A 16454-nucleotide genomic window follows, 5' to 3' on the forward strand; every position below is an offset into this window, starting at 1 on the left:
GAAAAGTTTCCCTCTAGGGGGCGCTTGGGGACTCAAAAAACCAAATCCCCCATTATACTGAATGTAAATGTCGGGAATATTATTGTGTTGCTGGGGTCATTTTGAACCATTAAAACAATAACCGTTTGAAATATAATAATTTAAAGAATTAGATTATGACAATAAATAAATAAACTCGCACCAGCAATTAAATTAAATTAATTATAGAAATTCCGTATTCAGTAAGCCATAACAACTGTGGTTGGTCCATCCTGAAAAGCGCTGAGAAAAGTAACAAGTACCACGTGATAACGTGCGCCGCTTCAGCAGGGGTTTAAGGACACGAGTAATGATATTTAGAAATTTTAATTACTTTCGACTCAAAAATACATTTTAAGGAGTAAAATAACTTTAAACAAGCATAATCATACCTGACTAGATAACGTCTAATCCATTTGGACAATCCACCCGTTTTACCCTAGTTGCCTTTCTACCCACTATTTCTATTGAATCAAAGAATATACATTAACAAGAAGCGACACTCAATAGAACGTTCCACTGAAATACCGGCGCCCAGCAGCAGCCCTGCGTTTCCGCCATTCTGGGGTGAAAGCGAGTTTCTATGGAATATCAGCTGCTTTGTATTAAAGCTGATTAAAAGCTGAAATCCAACCTGAATGATGACAACAAAGAATAAAATACTCTTTTAACAGTTTAAGTCTCCCAGTCAGTTTGGGTTAAAATTCTTTAAAAGGCTTATAAACACTGAATTATTACCAACATATGAAATTAAATTAAGGACATGCATCAGAAAAATTGGGAATGTTGGATAATAAATATATGAATATAACAGTTTGATTTTGCAGTGTTGTCTAATGTCTGTTAAAGCAAAAGTATGTATTATGCGATAACGGACACAGAAATGCATCATATATTTTAAGATATTTTTTTGTAGCGTGATCCATTAAAACGTATAATATTTAAATTCAGAGTGATACTATTATTATTATTACTCCACTAGGTCTGAAATATATTCTTCGCTGCAAACATGATGACCTTAAATGTATTAATTATTAATTTACTATTAATAAATGTGTAAAGTTGTATAAAATGGAAATACTCAAAGTAGGCTAACTATGTTACCTCAGATGGTTGAATGGTTGGATTCCACAACTGGTAAAATAAAACATATAAGACAATGCAACATTTACTGTAGGTGCCATAAAATTTACTGGTGACTTAATTTAAAAAACTGTTCTATTACGCTTCTGATTTGGCAGTGAAATTCGCCGATTTTGGATGCGTAAGATGTGAAGGATTCTATGGTCCAGTTAGTATTTTCACCCCATAATGGCGGCCGCGCTACCGGAGCGCCATCTAGTGGCTGTTACCCAAAAAGTATCAAAGTGTCGCCTCTTTGGAACGGTGAATGAGTTCGTCATAACAAATGTCCGTACAGAATTTAATCAGGCGATCAAAAGTTCCGCATTTAAAATATTTAGAAAAAACGTTGTGTTCATGTACAAAAAATACTTAGTCTTTAATTGTACATTAAATATATTATTTTACGCTCCTTATACAACAGTTGATTAAAAGCAGAAAATATCTATTATGTATGTGTGTGTGTGTGTGATTATCTATCTATACATATATTTACATATTTACATTTATGACACCAGAATGTATCACTTTAAATATTGACAGTGAGTACACTGAGAACATAAAATGCATTTTTAATGATGCACAATGATGACAAATTCATAAATTATAGTGAAAAGTTAAATACTTGTCAGAACTCATAAATCAAATCATACTAATTGAGGAAGTTGTTGAATCATTTCACTTCCCTTTCCTCCAAAGTCACAGGTGTCACTCTCTCCACAATTATGTCGGAAGTAGGGCTTGTGAGTTGAACATGCTCTTGACCTATTTGCTCAGACTGTCCAGTTGGACTTGTGATTTGCTCTTGGATCTTTCCGCTTGAGTTCAACTGGCCAGCAGTCTGCCTGTACATTCCAGATTTCCTGATTTTGCGTGTAGTCTTGCGAAAGTGAGCAATAGCTTGTATAATGCTGTCAGCAGTCCAATGTTGTCGGGTGAGTGCGTGCTCTACTTTGAAGGGACCGTCTCGTGTACGACGCACTCCAGAACAGACGGCAGAAGTCCGCAGCTCTAGTCCTACCTCATGAATCAATTTACGCAGATACTTCTGAGTCTCATTCACACACTGGACCTCTTTTTTGTGTGTAGAGAAGTGCAGAAAAGAACAAATTTGTGGTTACTGGCCTTAAAAGTAAAAACAAACATATGTATATGTACATAATTTATAATTCATTGTACTAACCCAATGTGAAATGTGGCGGATTGAAATGAATGCATCGCAGACCAGTCAGAATAGGTGGGCTTTTACCATGAGGATACAATAAACCCCTCGCTGCAAGCTCGTAAGCCTCTTGAGTTCTCAGATCCACCTGAGAATACCTGCATAGAGACATAATAACATACTCAGAAACACACAATGCATTAACCAATGTATACACACAGTCTGACAGTATGAAATGTAATACGTAAAATAATATTCTTATAGTGACTCACGTGATTAAGGCTTTCTGATTGGCTCCCTGTATCATGGCAAGGACTCTCTCGAGCTTATCCTGGGTAACATGGTCTAAAAGACAACAATAAAGACAAAGTTTACTACAAATTTTTAGTCTGTATTACATACATAACAAATATGTTTATAATTCATTATAGCGGTTTCTTGGTATTAAAGGTACAGTATGTAAGATTTTCTGTCCGCTAGAGGTCTATTCAAAACAAAGGCGTAGCTTGATGACACCAAGTTTGAGTGCGGAATCTTGGGACATGTGATCTTCACCTCAACGGACGGTGCAAAAGTATCGGGATTGGACTCGGGAAGAAAACATGTTATTAATGGTATTGTAGTATGAAGCAGAGCAGGACCGAGTGTTGTGGGAGCTGAACGAGGTGCTAATGTACTGTTAAATGTGGTTAAAGTTACCATCGTTTCTTACTGTATTCATGGAGACAAGAGCCGTCGCTATTTTCATTTTTAAACTTGCAGTCTGTATAATTCATAAACACAACTTCATTCTTTATAAATCTCTCCAACAGTGTAGCATTAGCCGTTAGCCACAGAGCACCATCAAACTCATTCAGAATCAATGTAAACTATACAGTAACTGTGAGTGCAACAAGCTTACTCACTAGCGTAGGACTTCAAAGTTCTTTTGTACTCAACACAAAACGTCAGTGAATAAAAGTCTTGAATCCAAAGTTCTTCGTTTGACTGTTTAATTATGAATCTCAAAACATAAAAAGAAATAAAAACTTAGGATCTTTACTTTTCTAACAAATTAACTGCAGTTCCGTGCAGGTCAAAAGACTGTGTTGCTCCAAAGTCCAGTGGCTTCTGACTGTTTCACAGGGTTCTATTTCTTTTATACTAAATCTAACAGCCAATCAAATTACATTATACTAAATCACTGGCTATGCTTACGTTCCAATTTCTACGTTTCATTTGCAACACAGGTTTTTCTCAGATTTTACAAAATAAACCAAAAAATATTATTAATTCCATAGAAATGGCTTCAACATATCCCGGTCCCTAATTGACTAGGCCTTAACATATCAATTATCAACTTAAATTTAAACTGAAGTCATTTACACTTACATTTAACACTTTTTCTATTTCTTTTAGCAAGAATCTTCTTCTCTTCACAGGAAAGTGTTTAAAGGTAAACATTAACTGGTAATTTCTATTCTATTCAAATCTTTCTCTTCCATCTTCAGTCTTCTCCCTGCAACAAACAAAGTTTAGTTATGGGTCTATGAATGATGCTGGTCTTCGTCCGAACTTCAGCACTTCGGACAATGCCTTTGGAATCAGGCAATACCCTCATGATTCTGCCTAACATCCAGGAGTTTCTTGGCAGAAACGAATCTGCGACGAGGACAACATCTCCAACCTTGAAACTTCTCTTTAAGCTGAGCCATTTTTGCCGTTCTTGCAGAAGCGGTAGGTATTCGTGAGTCCACCTTCGCCAGAAAAGATCCGCCATATATTGTATTTGTCTCCAGCGCCGGCGGGCGTAGACATCATCCTTAGTGAACACACCAGGTGGAAAACTAGGCTGTGTTTTCAACGCGAGCAGATGATTTGGCGTCAGCGGCTCGAGGTCATTGGGATGATCTGTGTTCGTGGTTAAAGGTCTCCCATTGATGATGCTCTCAACTTCGCATAAAAGAGTGTGTAGTCCTTCATCTTCTAAGAGCTGTTGTTTCACAACAGAGCTCAGCACTTTTCTCACCGTACGGATTTGGCGCTCCCAGATACCGCCGTGGTGAGACGCAGCAGGCGGGTTAAAAATCCATTGCACACCCTTCCTCATCATGACTTCATTAATGCGAGACTGATCCAGCTCTGCCAATGCCTCGCGCAGCTCTCGTTCAGCACCGACAAAGTTGGTGCCATTGTCGGAACGAATAATTGACACTTGACCTCTTCTGGCCTGAAAACGCCGTATGGCATTAATGCATGAATCAGTGTCAAGAGAATGGGCTACTTCTATATGTACTGCCCTGACAGTTAAACATGTGAAGAGCACTCCATAACGCTTAACCTTTGCACGTCCTCTTCTGACCTCGAAAGGTCCGAAATAATCTACACCCGTGTTGGTGAAGGGTGGTTTGTCGGGGAGCAGACGGTCTTGTGGCAGATCTGCCATTTTCTGCTCTCCTGCCTTTGCATGCATTCTTCTGCAGAGGTTGCACTCTGAAATCACTTTTCTTGCTGCTGCATTGGCTCTTGGTATCCAATACCGTTGTCGCAATATGGCTAAGACGTGGTTTCTACCTCCATGTCCATACTCTTGATGGATGTGGTGGAGAATGAGGTGAGCTATTCTGTGCTTTTTATGCAGAATGGCAGGATGCTTAGCCTCCTCAGGCATCGCCGATCTGTTCAAACGTCCTCCTACTCTCAACACATCCTCTTGCAAGTATGGATCCAGTTTGAAGATAGAACTGTTCTTTTTCACACGGGAGCCTGCCAGCTGCAAGGCTTCTATCTCCTCCATGTAAGTTTGTCTCTGACTGTATTTAACCAGTTCAATTTCAGCTCTGGATAGATCTTCCACGGTAAGTATTCTTTTTTCTAGGTTTTTCTTGCACATCACCATTTGCTGTTCAACTATAGATCTGCATTTCTCTAGATCATTTTCATTCTGCTGTATGTTCTGCTCAAACTCTTTTCTCTTCTCGCTCAGGTGCCGCAACATCCTTCTCAAGTGCAAAATCCAGGCTGCCGCCTTTTTCAGCTTATGCCAACTGGAGTAATACTCAACGAGCTGATTCAGTGGATCTGTGCACTCGTTTGAGTTTGTGCATGACACTGCAGCAGATGTCTTCACCTCAACATCATCTTCAGTCAGGTAAGGACACTGTTCAGGTTGTTTTGGCCATTCAACTTCTTTTCGCAGAAAACTAGGCCCCTGAAACCAGCTCTTACTTTCCATGAAGCTCTGGATCTTCAAACCTCTGGAAGCCTGATCTGCTGGGTTTTGTGTGGTGTTGACATACTTCCACTGAGAAGATGTAGTCGCTTCTCTAATGAAAGAGACACGGTTGGCTACAAATGTCTTGAAACGAAGGGCATCATTTTCAATGTACTTTAGTACCGTTGTACTATCCGTCCAGAAGACCGACTCCATCAGGGGAACTTCAAGTTCTTCTTTCAACATCCGATCGATCTTGACTGCAATCATTGCTGCCGTCAACTCCATTCTCGGGATCGTGATCTGTTTGAGCGGAGCGACTCTAGACTTTCCCATCAAAAATGATACGTGTTTCTCACCTCGGTCATTTGTCAGCAAGAGATACGACACAACGCCATATCCGTCTCGACTAGCGTCTGAGAAATTGTGAATTTGAGCAGCTTTTGTGGGCCCAAATGCAGGGGGTTTGAAACATCTGTTCAGACGGAGTTCTGAAAGCTTGTCTAAGTCTGTCAGCCACTTCATCCATGTCCGGCATTCCTTTTCGTGGATCTCTTCGTCCCAACCTTTCTTCTCTTGGCAGAGATCTCTTAAAATGAGTTTGATGGGTAGTAGGAGTGGTGCCAAAAAACCCATTGGGTCATACACCGAACTGACTACAGATAAAATGCCCCGTCTTGTGCATGGCTTGTCCGGCAAATGTATTTTGAACCTGAAGCTGTCAGAACTTGTGCACCACTGCATGCCTAATGCCCGTTCCACTGGTAACTCATCATGCTCCAAATCAAGATCTTTCACTTCAGCCGCTCGTTCGTGGTCAGGAATGGGGCTCAGCAGGGCTCTGCTGTTGCTGACCCACTTGGTCAAATGGAAACCACCACTGGCACACAATGTCATCAGTTCCCTTGCAAGAGCAACGGCTTTATCTTCTGTGGCTACTGACTTCAAACAGTCGCCCACGTAGAAGTTCTTGAGGACTGTCTGTGTGGCTTCTGGGGTACTCTTTGATGCTGCATCTTCCGCTGTTCTTCTTAATGCATATGACGCACAACTAGGAGATGATGTAGCACCGAACAAATGCACACACATTCTGTACTCTTCTGCTTCCACATTCAGATTACCACCTGGCCACCAGAGAAAGCGCAGCATATCTGCGTCTGTGTCTGGAATCCACACCTGGTAAAACATGGACTCTATATCTGCCATCATGGCTACAGGCTCCTGTCTAAATCTCAACAATACTCCGATGAGGGTGTTAGTTAAGTCAGGCCCTTGCAACAACTGGTCATTTAGCGACACACCTTGGTAAGTTGCCGCACAGTCAAAGACGACTCTGAGTTTCCTCTTTTTTGGATGGTAAACCCCATGGTGTGGAATGAACCATACTCTTCCATCACTGCGAATCAACTGTTCTTCTGGAATCTTTACTGCGTAGCCTTTTACCAGTATGTTGTCCATAAAAGCCTTGTACTCTTGAAAGAAGTCTGTATTCCTACTGAACTTCCTCTTCAAAGAGTTAAGCCTCTGTTCAGCAATACCACGGTTGCATGGCATCTTCACCTTGTCATCCTTCAGAGGCAACTTGATGCAGAAGTGTCCATCCACGAGCTGAGCTGATGTTGTCACCGTATGCATGAACTGTTTGTCATGTTGCGACTGTTCTCGTCTATCGTCACATCTTCTTTCTGGAAAATCTGCATTGTAGTGCTTCATAAGCATGTCTTCAACGCTTATCACAGAAATACGGTTGACAAGGAAACTTTGTCTTTTGCCATCATCTGATTCCTTCTCTTGGCATCTGCTGATTGGCCCATTGACGACCCAGCCAAGAGCTGTCTTCACAGCGTATGGTCCGTCGTTCTGGCTATTAATGATCTCCCATGGCTCCATGGCTTTGTACGCGTTGACACCGATGAGCAGACCAACTTCTGCTTCAAGTTTTGGGAGATGGACTCGACTCAGGTAAGACCACTTCTCTAAATCTTTCTTCTGTGGGATGTTGGCCTTTTTTGCAGGTATATCCGGCTGAGTATACACATTGGGAAGCTGAATGTAATCTTGCTCCTCTAAACCACACACCTCCAGATCGGTAAGTTCATAGCTATTCACTTTCTGTTCTTGCGCTATAGTACGAAGCAGGAACTCTGTCTTTCTGCCCCGCATATTCAACTTCTTCGCCAATTCTTCAGTGCAGAAAGTCGCTGAGCTTCCTTGATCCAGGAAAGCATAGGTCTTGATTATCTTTGTGTCTTTCTTGTGTTTTATCTGCACAGGTACGATGGGAAGAATACACTCACTGTTCCCGGTCCCAGTATGGTCACCTTTCCTAGCAAGAGCACTTGTGACCTCACTCGTGCTTTGTAACTTGTCGTCTGCACTGTTGTTCTTTGATGAAGCATCTTCTTTAACAACATGCAAGATAGCTGGGTGCTTGAATGAACAATCTGGACAAGAGGCCCTTTTTTTACAGTCCTTGGACATATGACCTGCCGTCAGACACCCAAAACAAAGGCCGTTCATTTTCAAGAACTGAATTCTTTCTTTTAGAGGCTGTTCTCGAATCTTGTTGCATGCATTCAGTGCATGGTTCTTCTGGCAGTAAAGACAGGGACTTTGAAAAACACTTGCTGACTTGGCTGCAAAAGGTTTCTTCTCAGGTTGGCTTTTACTGACATTATTTTCGGTAGCAGATACATTCACAGCAAAACTGCTTCTTTTAGACTCACTTTTTCTAATGCTTGGTTTCTTTTTTGAGCTGGTCTGATCACTTGAAGTGGAGTCCAGGATATCTCCAAACAGCGGGTCATTGGCAACCTTTGCTTGTCGGTACACATATTCCACTAAATCAGGAAATCTGGCTCTTTTTCTTGTTCTTTCTTGTATGTCATAAGCATAACTTCTCCATCTTTCTTTCAGTTTGAATGGAAGTTTGGATAAAATGGACTTCATGTTGGTAGGATTGTTCATTTCTTCCATGTAGTCCACATCATTCACTGTGTTACAACATCCAACTAAGAACAAAGCAAAAGCATTCAATCCTTTTCTGTCTTCTGGCCTTATCTGAGGCCATTCCATGGCCTTCTTGATATAAGCTGTAGCGATGGTCATTTCATCTCCATAGTGACGATCAAGCAGTTCTCTGGCTTCTTTATAAGCTCTGTCGGGTTTCATGTGCTCACAGCTCCGAATGAGATCAAGTGGCTCTCCGCTCGTGAACTGTTCGAGGTAGTACAGCCGGTCCTGATGACTGTCTGTTTTACTGTCGATAGCATGCTCGAATGCCCTTATGAATGATCTGTAAGTCAGAGGATCTCCTGTAAACGTGGGTATGTCTCTTTGAGGGAGTTGAGACAAACTCTGTTGTTTAATTAGCATCTCTGTGACTTCGTTTTGACGCTGTAACACTTCGTGCAGGCTATCTGTAGAAAAATCAGTGTGATCATGATGATTAAGATGTGGCGTGCTGCTGACAGCATCAAACCTTGACGATGACTTTCTTCTATCTGAAGCACCAACTTGAGTGGCTGGCTTTGGATCGAATGTAAGGGATATCTTACCAGCTCCACGACACACATAATCATCTACATTGTGTTTTTCTTGTCTACACATCAGGGGTTCAAATCTGGGTCCTGAAGGTAGCTCTGATAAATCATATTTAGATTCATGAGCATCTTCAAAATCTTCGTACACCTTCAGTTTGGCGTCTGAAGCAGCAAGCTCAGTTTCAAGCTCCAATTGCTCTTTTTTAATTCTCAAGCGAATTTCTTCCTGTTCTATTGCTTCTCTCTTTTTCATTGCTGCAGCTCTTGCCAACAGTGCTTCGCGTTCAGCTTTAATTCTCAGCATTGCAGAAGTCGTACTGGAAGTATGGCTTACCACGGAGTTAGCTTTGGATACACTATCATGTGGCCTAATATCATCTTCCTCATCTTTTAGGACATCTGCAATCCATTTGTTTGTGTCTTCTATAAACCGCTGAAATTCTGAATATCTGTTCTGATAAGCATCTTGATCCGCTTTCTTATCATCTTCATCTATTAACTCACACAACTCTTCATTAATCCGTTCATACTGTCTTAAGCATCTTTCGAAACGTAGCAATTCTTCATCTTTAATGAAATTAACATTGTGTTCATTTTCCTTCAATTTGGCTAAATCATTCTTCTGTTTGGTTAATTGTGCCAACTTTCCCTTGCGTTCTCCTTTCAGCCTGTGTAGTTTCTCCTCTACAGCCTTTTCTGTGGGCTTTGGCGCCCTCTTTTGGTCAAGACACGCAGCTGCGCTTTCATCTGCCATGTCATGTCACTTTAAAAATCTTCACGCAAAACTGTCACAATTCTTAATATTTTCCACAGCTTTTAATCTTCTTATAAACACTCGTTTAAAAGAGTCACTGATGTGCAGGATTTATGTCAAGCTCTATGACTTTAAGAATGAAATATCCAGTGAACACTTACTTTCACTTTTAGACGTTGGCTAATAGAGTCATGAAGAAAATATCAGAATAACTGTTCCAGGGAAAGTTTCATTCAGCCAACGACTCACTCTCAAGATAGGCTACCTCTGGCTTTCTTTCTGTATTCTTTTGCTGCGACGTACTTTTCGTCCGAATTTGTCCCTTGTCTGTTGTTAGCAGCCGCTAGCGTGTTTCCCTCAGATTCGCCCAGTCGATTAGATCGCCGTCATCACGAGTGTCTTTTTCTTTAGCGATCTTCTCACGCGGCTCGTCTTTCGGCTTTGTCGAGCGATCTTCTGAACTTACTCGATATTTTGACTATGTCGAGCAGTCTTTTGACTTTGGATGTGAGTGCAACAAGCTTACTCACTAGCGTAGGACTTCAAAGTTCTTTTGTACTCAACACAAAACGTCAGTGAATAAAAGTCTTGAATCCAAAGTTCTTCGTTTGACTGTTTAATTATGAATCTCAAAACATAAAAAGAAATAAAAACTTAGGATCTTTACTTTTCTAACAAATTAACTGCAGTTCCGTGCAGGTCAAAAGACTGTGTTGCTCCAAAGTCCAGTGGCTTCTGACTGTTTCACAGGGTTCTATTTCTTTTATACTAAATCTAACAGCCAATCAAATTACATTATACTAAATCACTGGCTATGCTTACGTTCCAATTTCTACGTTTCATTTGCAACACAGGTTTTTCTCAGATTTTACAAAATAAACCAAAAAATATTATTAATTCCATAGAAATGGCTTCAACAGTAACAGTATACAATACTCACATAATCCGACGCATGCCTGACGAACACTTTGTAAAGATCCATTTGAGGGTTATATTAGCTGTGTAAACTTTGTTTATGCACTGTTTAAGGCAAGCACGAGTTCCGTGGGCGGAGAGCACGAGAATTAAAGGGGAAGTAGCACTGAATCGGCTCATTTATAATGATGCCCCAAAATGGGCAGTTTAAAAAATTAATAAAAAAAAAAATCTATGGGGCATTTTGAGCTGAAACTTCAAAGACACATTCAGTGACACCTTAGACCTATATTACATCTTGTAAAAAACGTTTGATGGCATCTTTTAAAGCGTCTTTGGTGTTTCCATAGTTTCTACAAAATAAAACCGGAAACCGAGGGTAATGCGAGTATTACGCAATTGACAGGCGACTCCTCACCCATCCAGGAGCCTTGGTTAAAAGTTGCAATTTTCTCACGATTTACAAATAGGATATTGTAAGTAGTCAAGTGAACAAAATATATAACACTGGCTTAGCGGTTTTTGGATATTTCACTGCAAAAATCTTACATATTTCACCTTTAAAGTTACCATGAAACCAAAATGGACAATTCTTGGACAAATGGAATAAAGTATTTATTGTAAATGATTTATCGATGATTTATTGATGCACCTTATTATTTAATTTGTCTTCATAATCTTTTTATCAAAATAACTTCCCCTCCCACTTATAGCAAATATCTTCTCTGATGCATTTTTTTGGTTCAAGGACGGGCAACCTGTCATTCACATGAAATCACAGCAATAGCAAACCACAACAATCCAATCAATTCCTGATGGACAAAATCAAGTACCACCTTACATTTATGTTCGCGAAGCCATTTGACTCAGACATACGTCACAATAGGGAAGAAAAGACTATTGCAACTTCCATTTCATGCAGACTTTAAGGTAATAATGATTGTAATGTACAAATTACCATATGTGGTTTTCTCTATGACTCGGCTTGTGTGAGAGAAATTATCGGTGGCTTTTCCAAACTCCCCCTCAAGCGTGTAGTCCTTCAGGTATAAAACAAACAAAGTCTACATAAAATTATCATTATTACAACTAATGCATGTCTGCTAACAGTTCTGATTTGATCATCACTTATTATGAATTATTACATAAAATAAACATGAAACCTTTACCCTGGTTACATGTGATTTACACAGATGCTCCAGCACTCCATTTCCTTTCCCAACACCCAAAACTGAGATAGAAACACAAGAGAATTGAGCACAGAGTGAATCACACATTAAATCACTTTAGAAGGTTTCAATTGTCTGTCACCTAACACTCCAGAGGAAAAAGCATCCAAGCGATGACCGACTCCAACATGAACCTTGTTAAACTGAGGCCCAGTCACTACAACAGAGAATAAGTAAATAGTAAAAAATATATACATCATGGCTTTAATGAAAAATTCTTTGTAATAAAGTAATTCTTAATATATATGAAAATAATGCAATGGCATTATAACAGGCTTTTTTTTTTTTATGAATTTCACATGCTTTTGTAAGGTCTACCCACTAACCTAGAGGATGGTCTGCAAGAGTAGGAAGCATAGAGGGTGACAATATGAGATCTTTAGAGCTGTTGTTCTCTCCACTAGAAAGAAGCTGGAACTTCACTGCAAGCTGAGGAGCTGGTAGAGGACAGGAGTTCAGCTCTGAAGAAAGAAAGATGCAGATTTCAGTTGCATTGATAATGATGCATCACAATTAAATTAATTCATAACTTATCACAAGGAAATGAAGTCAACTATAAGAATTTACTGTACAAGTAACGCAGACAATACCTTTCAGTAAATTGGTCTCTATAGTGTCACGAACAAGTTTCCAGTGAACTCCCTGCGGTTTGTATACAGCAAACAGACCATCCATTCTACGGAAAAGACGTACAGCCTGCGTGGTCATCTTCGTCCAGAAATAAATGTTACAAGCATCAGTGATATATAAACAAGAAGTAAATGACCGATATGGCTGACAGTCAGACAACCAACAAATTCACATGCTGCTGTGTTGAAATTCTGGCGTGACCGTCTTCTTCTACTGGCGTTACAGCAACACAGTTGCAGTAGCGACCTCTAGTGGATGAGATACTTCAGTTCAACATGTACGCCATGCTGCTAAGGTATTTGTTGAAAGTATGCATTATATGTAATATTTCTTAATATACAAGAGTCCGGGGATAGTTGTCAAACGGGGAAAAAGGTGTCACAAGGTCTATATCTCAGTAACTATTTTTCTACTAGCATCTTTCTCTAGCAATGCTTTTGTAAACACCTCGTTCAAAACCTTCTTAAATTCGAATATTTTTTTTAAATTTAATGCCAGTCTCATCATATTTGTGTTGTAGGTCTTGTGTAAACAAGTGAAAACAATAAAACCACACCAACATATGGTCGTTAATGAACTGAAAGGTGGAATGTGTCAACACAATTAAAGGACATGAATATTTCATTTAATATAGTTCAATCAAAAATCAGAATTCTCACGTTTCACCCATTTTTTAACAAACATAAAGGAATTGGCATCCATTTTGGTGGGAAAACAACAGCACAAACATCAGTTAGGTTTTGCAATGGATTTTATGATTTTAATTAATGTCACATTTTGTGTAGGCCTAGCTGATTTATCTAATAATAGTAAGACGTTCAGTCTGTTATCAGCTTATATGAACATTTCAAAAGATAGTTACACAATATCTTAATTTATCTAAATTGTACTAACATTATTACGTTTACTGCTTTAAAGGTGATAGAGAGGATTTTTTCGTCGACTGAGAATCCAAAGGCTGTTACTGAGTTTTTCAAATGAGTGCATGCGTAAGAACAACCCCCCTCCTTCACAGCTCACTTCAAAGGAACGCCTTCCAAAATTCGTGCACGAGTATTGGAACACGAGTGTTTACCACCGGCATTCACTGTGTCGCGTTTTTTGGATTCATTATGTCAGACTCACCGCAGGTAACTCATAAACTGCAGTTGTTACTCCTGTCTCTGGACAAAAACATTGCATGCGGCGCCTGTGGAGGGTGGAAAGTTACTGGAGTGCACAGCCGCGCTCGTCTCCCACAAGGAACGTCACGGCAGTGATTGATAAGCCAGAGGGCCAATCGTTTACGCGATGATCGCGTAAAGATTGGCTGATGTTTTTAAGGCCCTACCTCGTGCCCAGATGATGTATATTAATATTATTCCTTTCAGTGCACCTAATAAATAGTCTTTTATCAGTTAGTAAAGACAGTTTCAAGTAATATTGCAAAAATGTATAAAACAAAACATCCTCTTTAGCACCTTTAACTATGATTCTGTTTGAAATGTAGGTAACAATTTACAATAAGTTTCATTAGTTATCATTAGTCAACTACATTAATTAACATTAACTAATAATGAACTGCACTTCTACAGCATTTATTAATCTTTGTTAATGTTAATTTCAACATTTACTAATACATTATTAAAATCATGGGTAACACTTTACTTGAAGGGGTGTGCATAAGACTGACATGACACCTTCATAATTATGACATGACACATGTCATGAATATGAAGGTTTTATGCATGTTTATGACAACTGTCATTAAGTGTCATTTGCTCAATTATGTCTTTTTTAATGCAAAGATGACATTGTTTGAGATGTCCGAGTTATGACAACTTGACATAAACCAATACATCATAACCTGTCAGTGTCTTTGACATGACAACTTGACATTATTTAGCTTTATGGGTTAACATTACATTAAATTTTAGTTAATGTAATGTCATGTGGTTGGTTTTGACATTGGCTGTCATGAGGCCATTATAAGAGTGTCATAAATATGTATCTTGACCTCAAGTACAGTGGTACAAATTGAACTTGTCATTAAAATGTCATTAAGTGACAATACTCTGACAAATAATTTTATAACAGCGTCATGAATATTTTTAATTTCCTCCAAGTTTCCTCCAGCAGAAAGTCTGATAATAGACCATTTCAAACTTCTTAAAAAAATGACACTGTTATAAAATAATGGTAACACTTTATTTTAGGGTCTTTTAACTAGTTGCTTATTACTATAAGCATGCATATTACTAGAATATTTACTATTTATGAATAATTATTAAGCACATATTAATGCCTTATTATGCATGACCTTATTCTAGATTCCTAATCCTACCCAATACCTAAACTTAACAATTAACTATATTTAGAAGCAGTAAATTAGGAGTTTATTGACAGAAAAGTCATAGTTAATAGTTTATATATGTGTTTCCTATACTGAAGTGCTACCAAAATAATGTAATGTAATGTTAATGTTAAAAACCAAAGTAGTTTAAGTTTGATAATTACTCTGCCATGTTTATGACAGGTTATGTTGTCTTGGTAATGTCAAGTTGTCATGACAAAGAAACTGACGGGTTATTATGTATTGGTTTATGTCAAGTTGTCATAACACGGACATCACATTTTTTTCTCCCCGACAGTGTTGAATTCAACCGCATAATTCAAATTCAAAATCCTCTTAAATTAGAGCAATTTTGTGAATTCTTTCCAAACTAAAATGCTAGTGTAAACTAAAATCTAGTCTTATTTTTGTTATAGTGGTTTGGGAAACGGTGAGTTTAAAACCGTGAATTTTTTATTTAATAGGGTTGCTTAAAGATATTGTGAAAGATTTGTCTGTGATGACATTAGCTACCACTGCCAACACCTATTGATAGAGCAGGTGTGGTTCAAATTACAACAAACAGGCTGCACAAATTTGAAAGATTTATTTGAAAGATAAATATTATACACTTTACACAGTATGCACAGTGTTCACAAAACATATTGCAGTTGTAATCGTTTAAGCTGGTAAACAAAGTAAATGTTTAAACAAATAACATAAAGTGCATTCACTAAGACTGATTATGTACATATGTACATTTCTCCATTTTGGAAAAATGAAAATGAAAACCTTTACTTTTGTTACAATAATTTATTGTATATTTTTACAGTCAGTTAGTCATAAATAACCCTTTAAATACAACAAAATGCTGATATCTAGGTCTATCAAACATCAGCTTATTATGAAAACACATTTTAATGGTTTATTGGTGTGACTCAAAATTATATGACCTGACCCCTATAAAAAGGACACAGTTTATTATATGCACATGTTTGCTTATTATACATAATTGCTATATTATGTCTTTACTATTGATTTATGTTCACAAATGGAATCAAAGCAAACCTATACACTCGTCCTTAAAACTACAGGAAGAACAGATCATTTAAATGATTATTCTGCCTAAAATATTACTTGATTATTATTTGAAACTGTTAATATTTAAATAATGGTACACATTTTTATACATTTATTTGGGCCATGAAAAATTCTCAAATAAAATGACAACGATTTAAAAAGAGGGAGGAGTTTACTATTTCCAAATAATGAATAATTATTATTTAGCAGCATATATACTGTAAATATGCCTGGGTCTGTTAGATCAGGACTGACAAGCACCTGCTAAAAGATAAATATCAGAAAACAGAAAATATCTGATTACAAAAAACAACAAAAATTGGAATGTTTCATAAGAAACAGAGCCTTTGTAATGATTTAATTATACAAATTTAAATAGTACATTAAATAGAGAAAAATATAACATGAAGTTTCTGTGGAAACTAATATAACTGGCAAAAAAAAGACAGCCCTACAAAATCAACATTATTTATCTGTTATAGTTATACACTATATCGT

At 38.2% G+C, this 16454-nt stretch overlaps 1 protein-coding gene across 3 annotated transcripts; it reads right to left on the reverse strand.

The window, feature by feature from the left end:
* Positions 1-1553: 1553 nt before the first annotated feature.
* trub2 (TruB pseudouridine (psi) synthase family member 2) lies at positions 1554-12755 on the reverse strand. Of its 3 annotated transcripts, XM_067374339.1 has the most exons (8): positions 12526-12755; positions 12262-12396; positions 12018-12092; positions 11876-11937; positions 11665-11746; positions 2575-2647; positions 2324-2460; positions 1554-2214 (listed from the first exon to the last, which is right to left on the reverse strand). In XM_067374339.1, exons 1-8 carry the CDS (start codon positions 12641-12643, stop codon positions 1814-1816), a joined length of 1083 nt encoding a protein of 360 aa, XP_067230440.1. In that variant the 5' UTR covers positions 12644-12755; the 3' UTR covers positions 1554-1813. The 3 variants fall into 3 exon arrangements, with proteins under 3 accessions (XP_067230440.1, XP_067230439.1, XP_067230438.1); XM_067374338.1 differs by lacking the exons at positions 1554-2214; positions 11665-11746; positions 11876-11937; ... (1 more) ...; positions 12262-12396; positions 12526-12755 and adding exons at positions 3674-3800; positions 3897-11600 and having other exon boundaries at positions 2398-2460; XM_067374337.1 differs by lacking the exons at positions 1554-2214; positions 11665-11746; positions 11876-11937; ... (1 more) ...; positions 12262-12396; positions 12526-12755 and adding an exon at positions 3674-11600 and having other exon boundaries at positions 2398-2460.
* Between the last annotated feature and the right edge of the window lie 3699 nt (positions 12756-16454).

The sequence above is a fragment of the Chanodichthys erythropterus genome, chromosome 21, assembly GCF_024489055.1.
Source record: "Chanodichthys erythropterus isolate Z2021 chromosome 21, ASM2448905v1, whole genome shotgun sequence".
NCBI classification, from domain to species: domain Eukaryota; kingdom Metazoa; phylum Chordata; class Actinopteri; order Cypriniformes; family Xenocyprididae; genus Chanodichthys; species Chanodichthys erythropterus.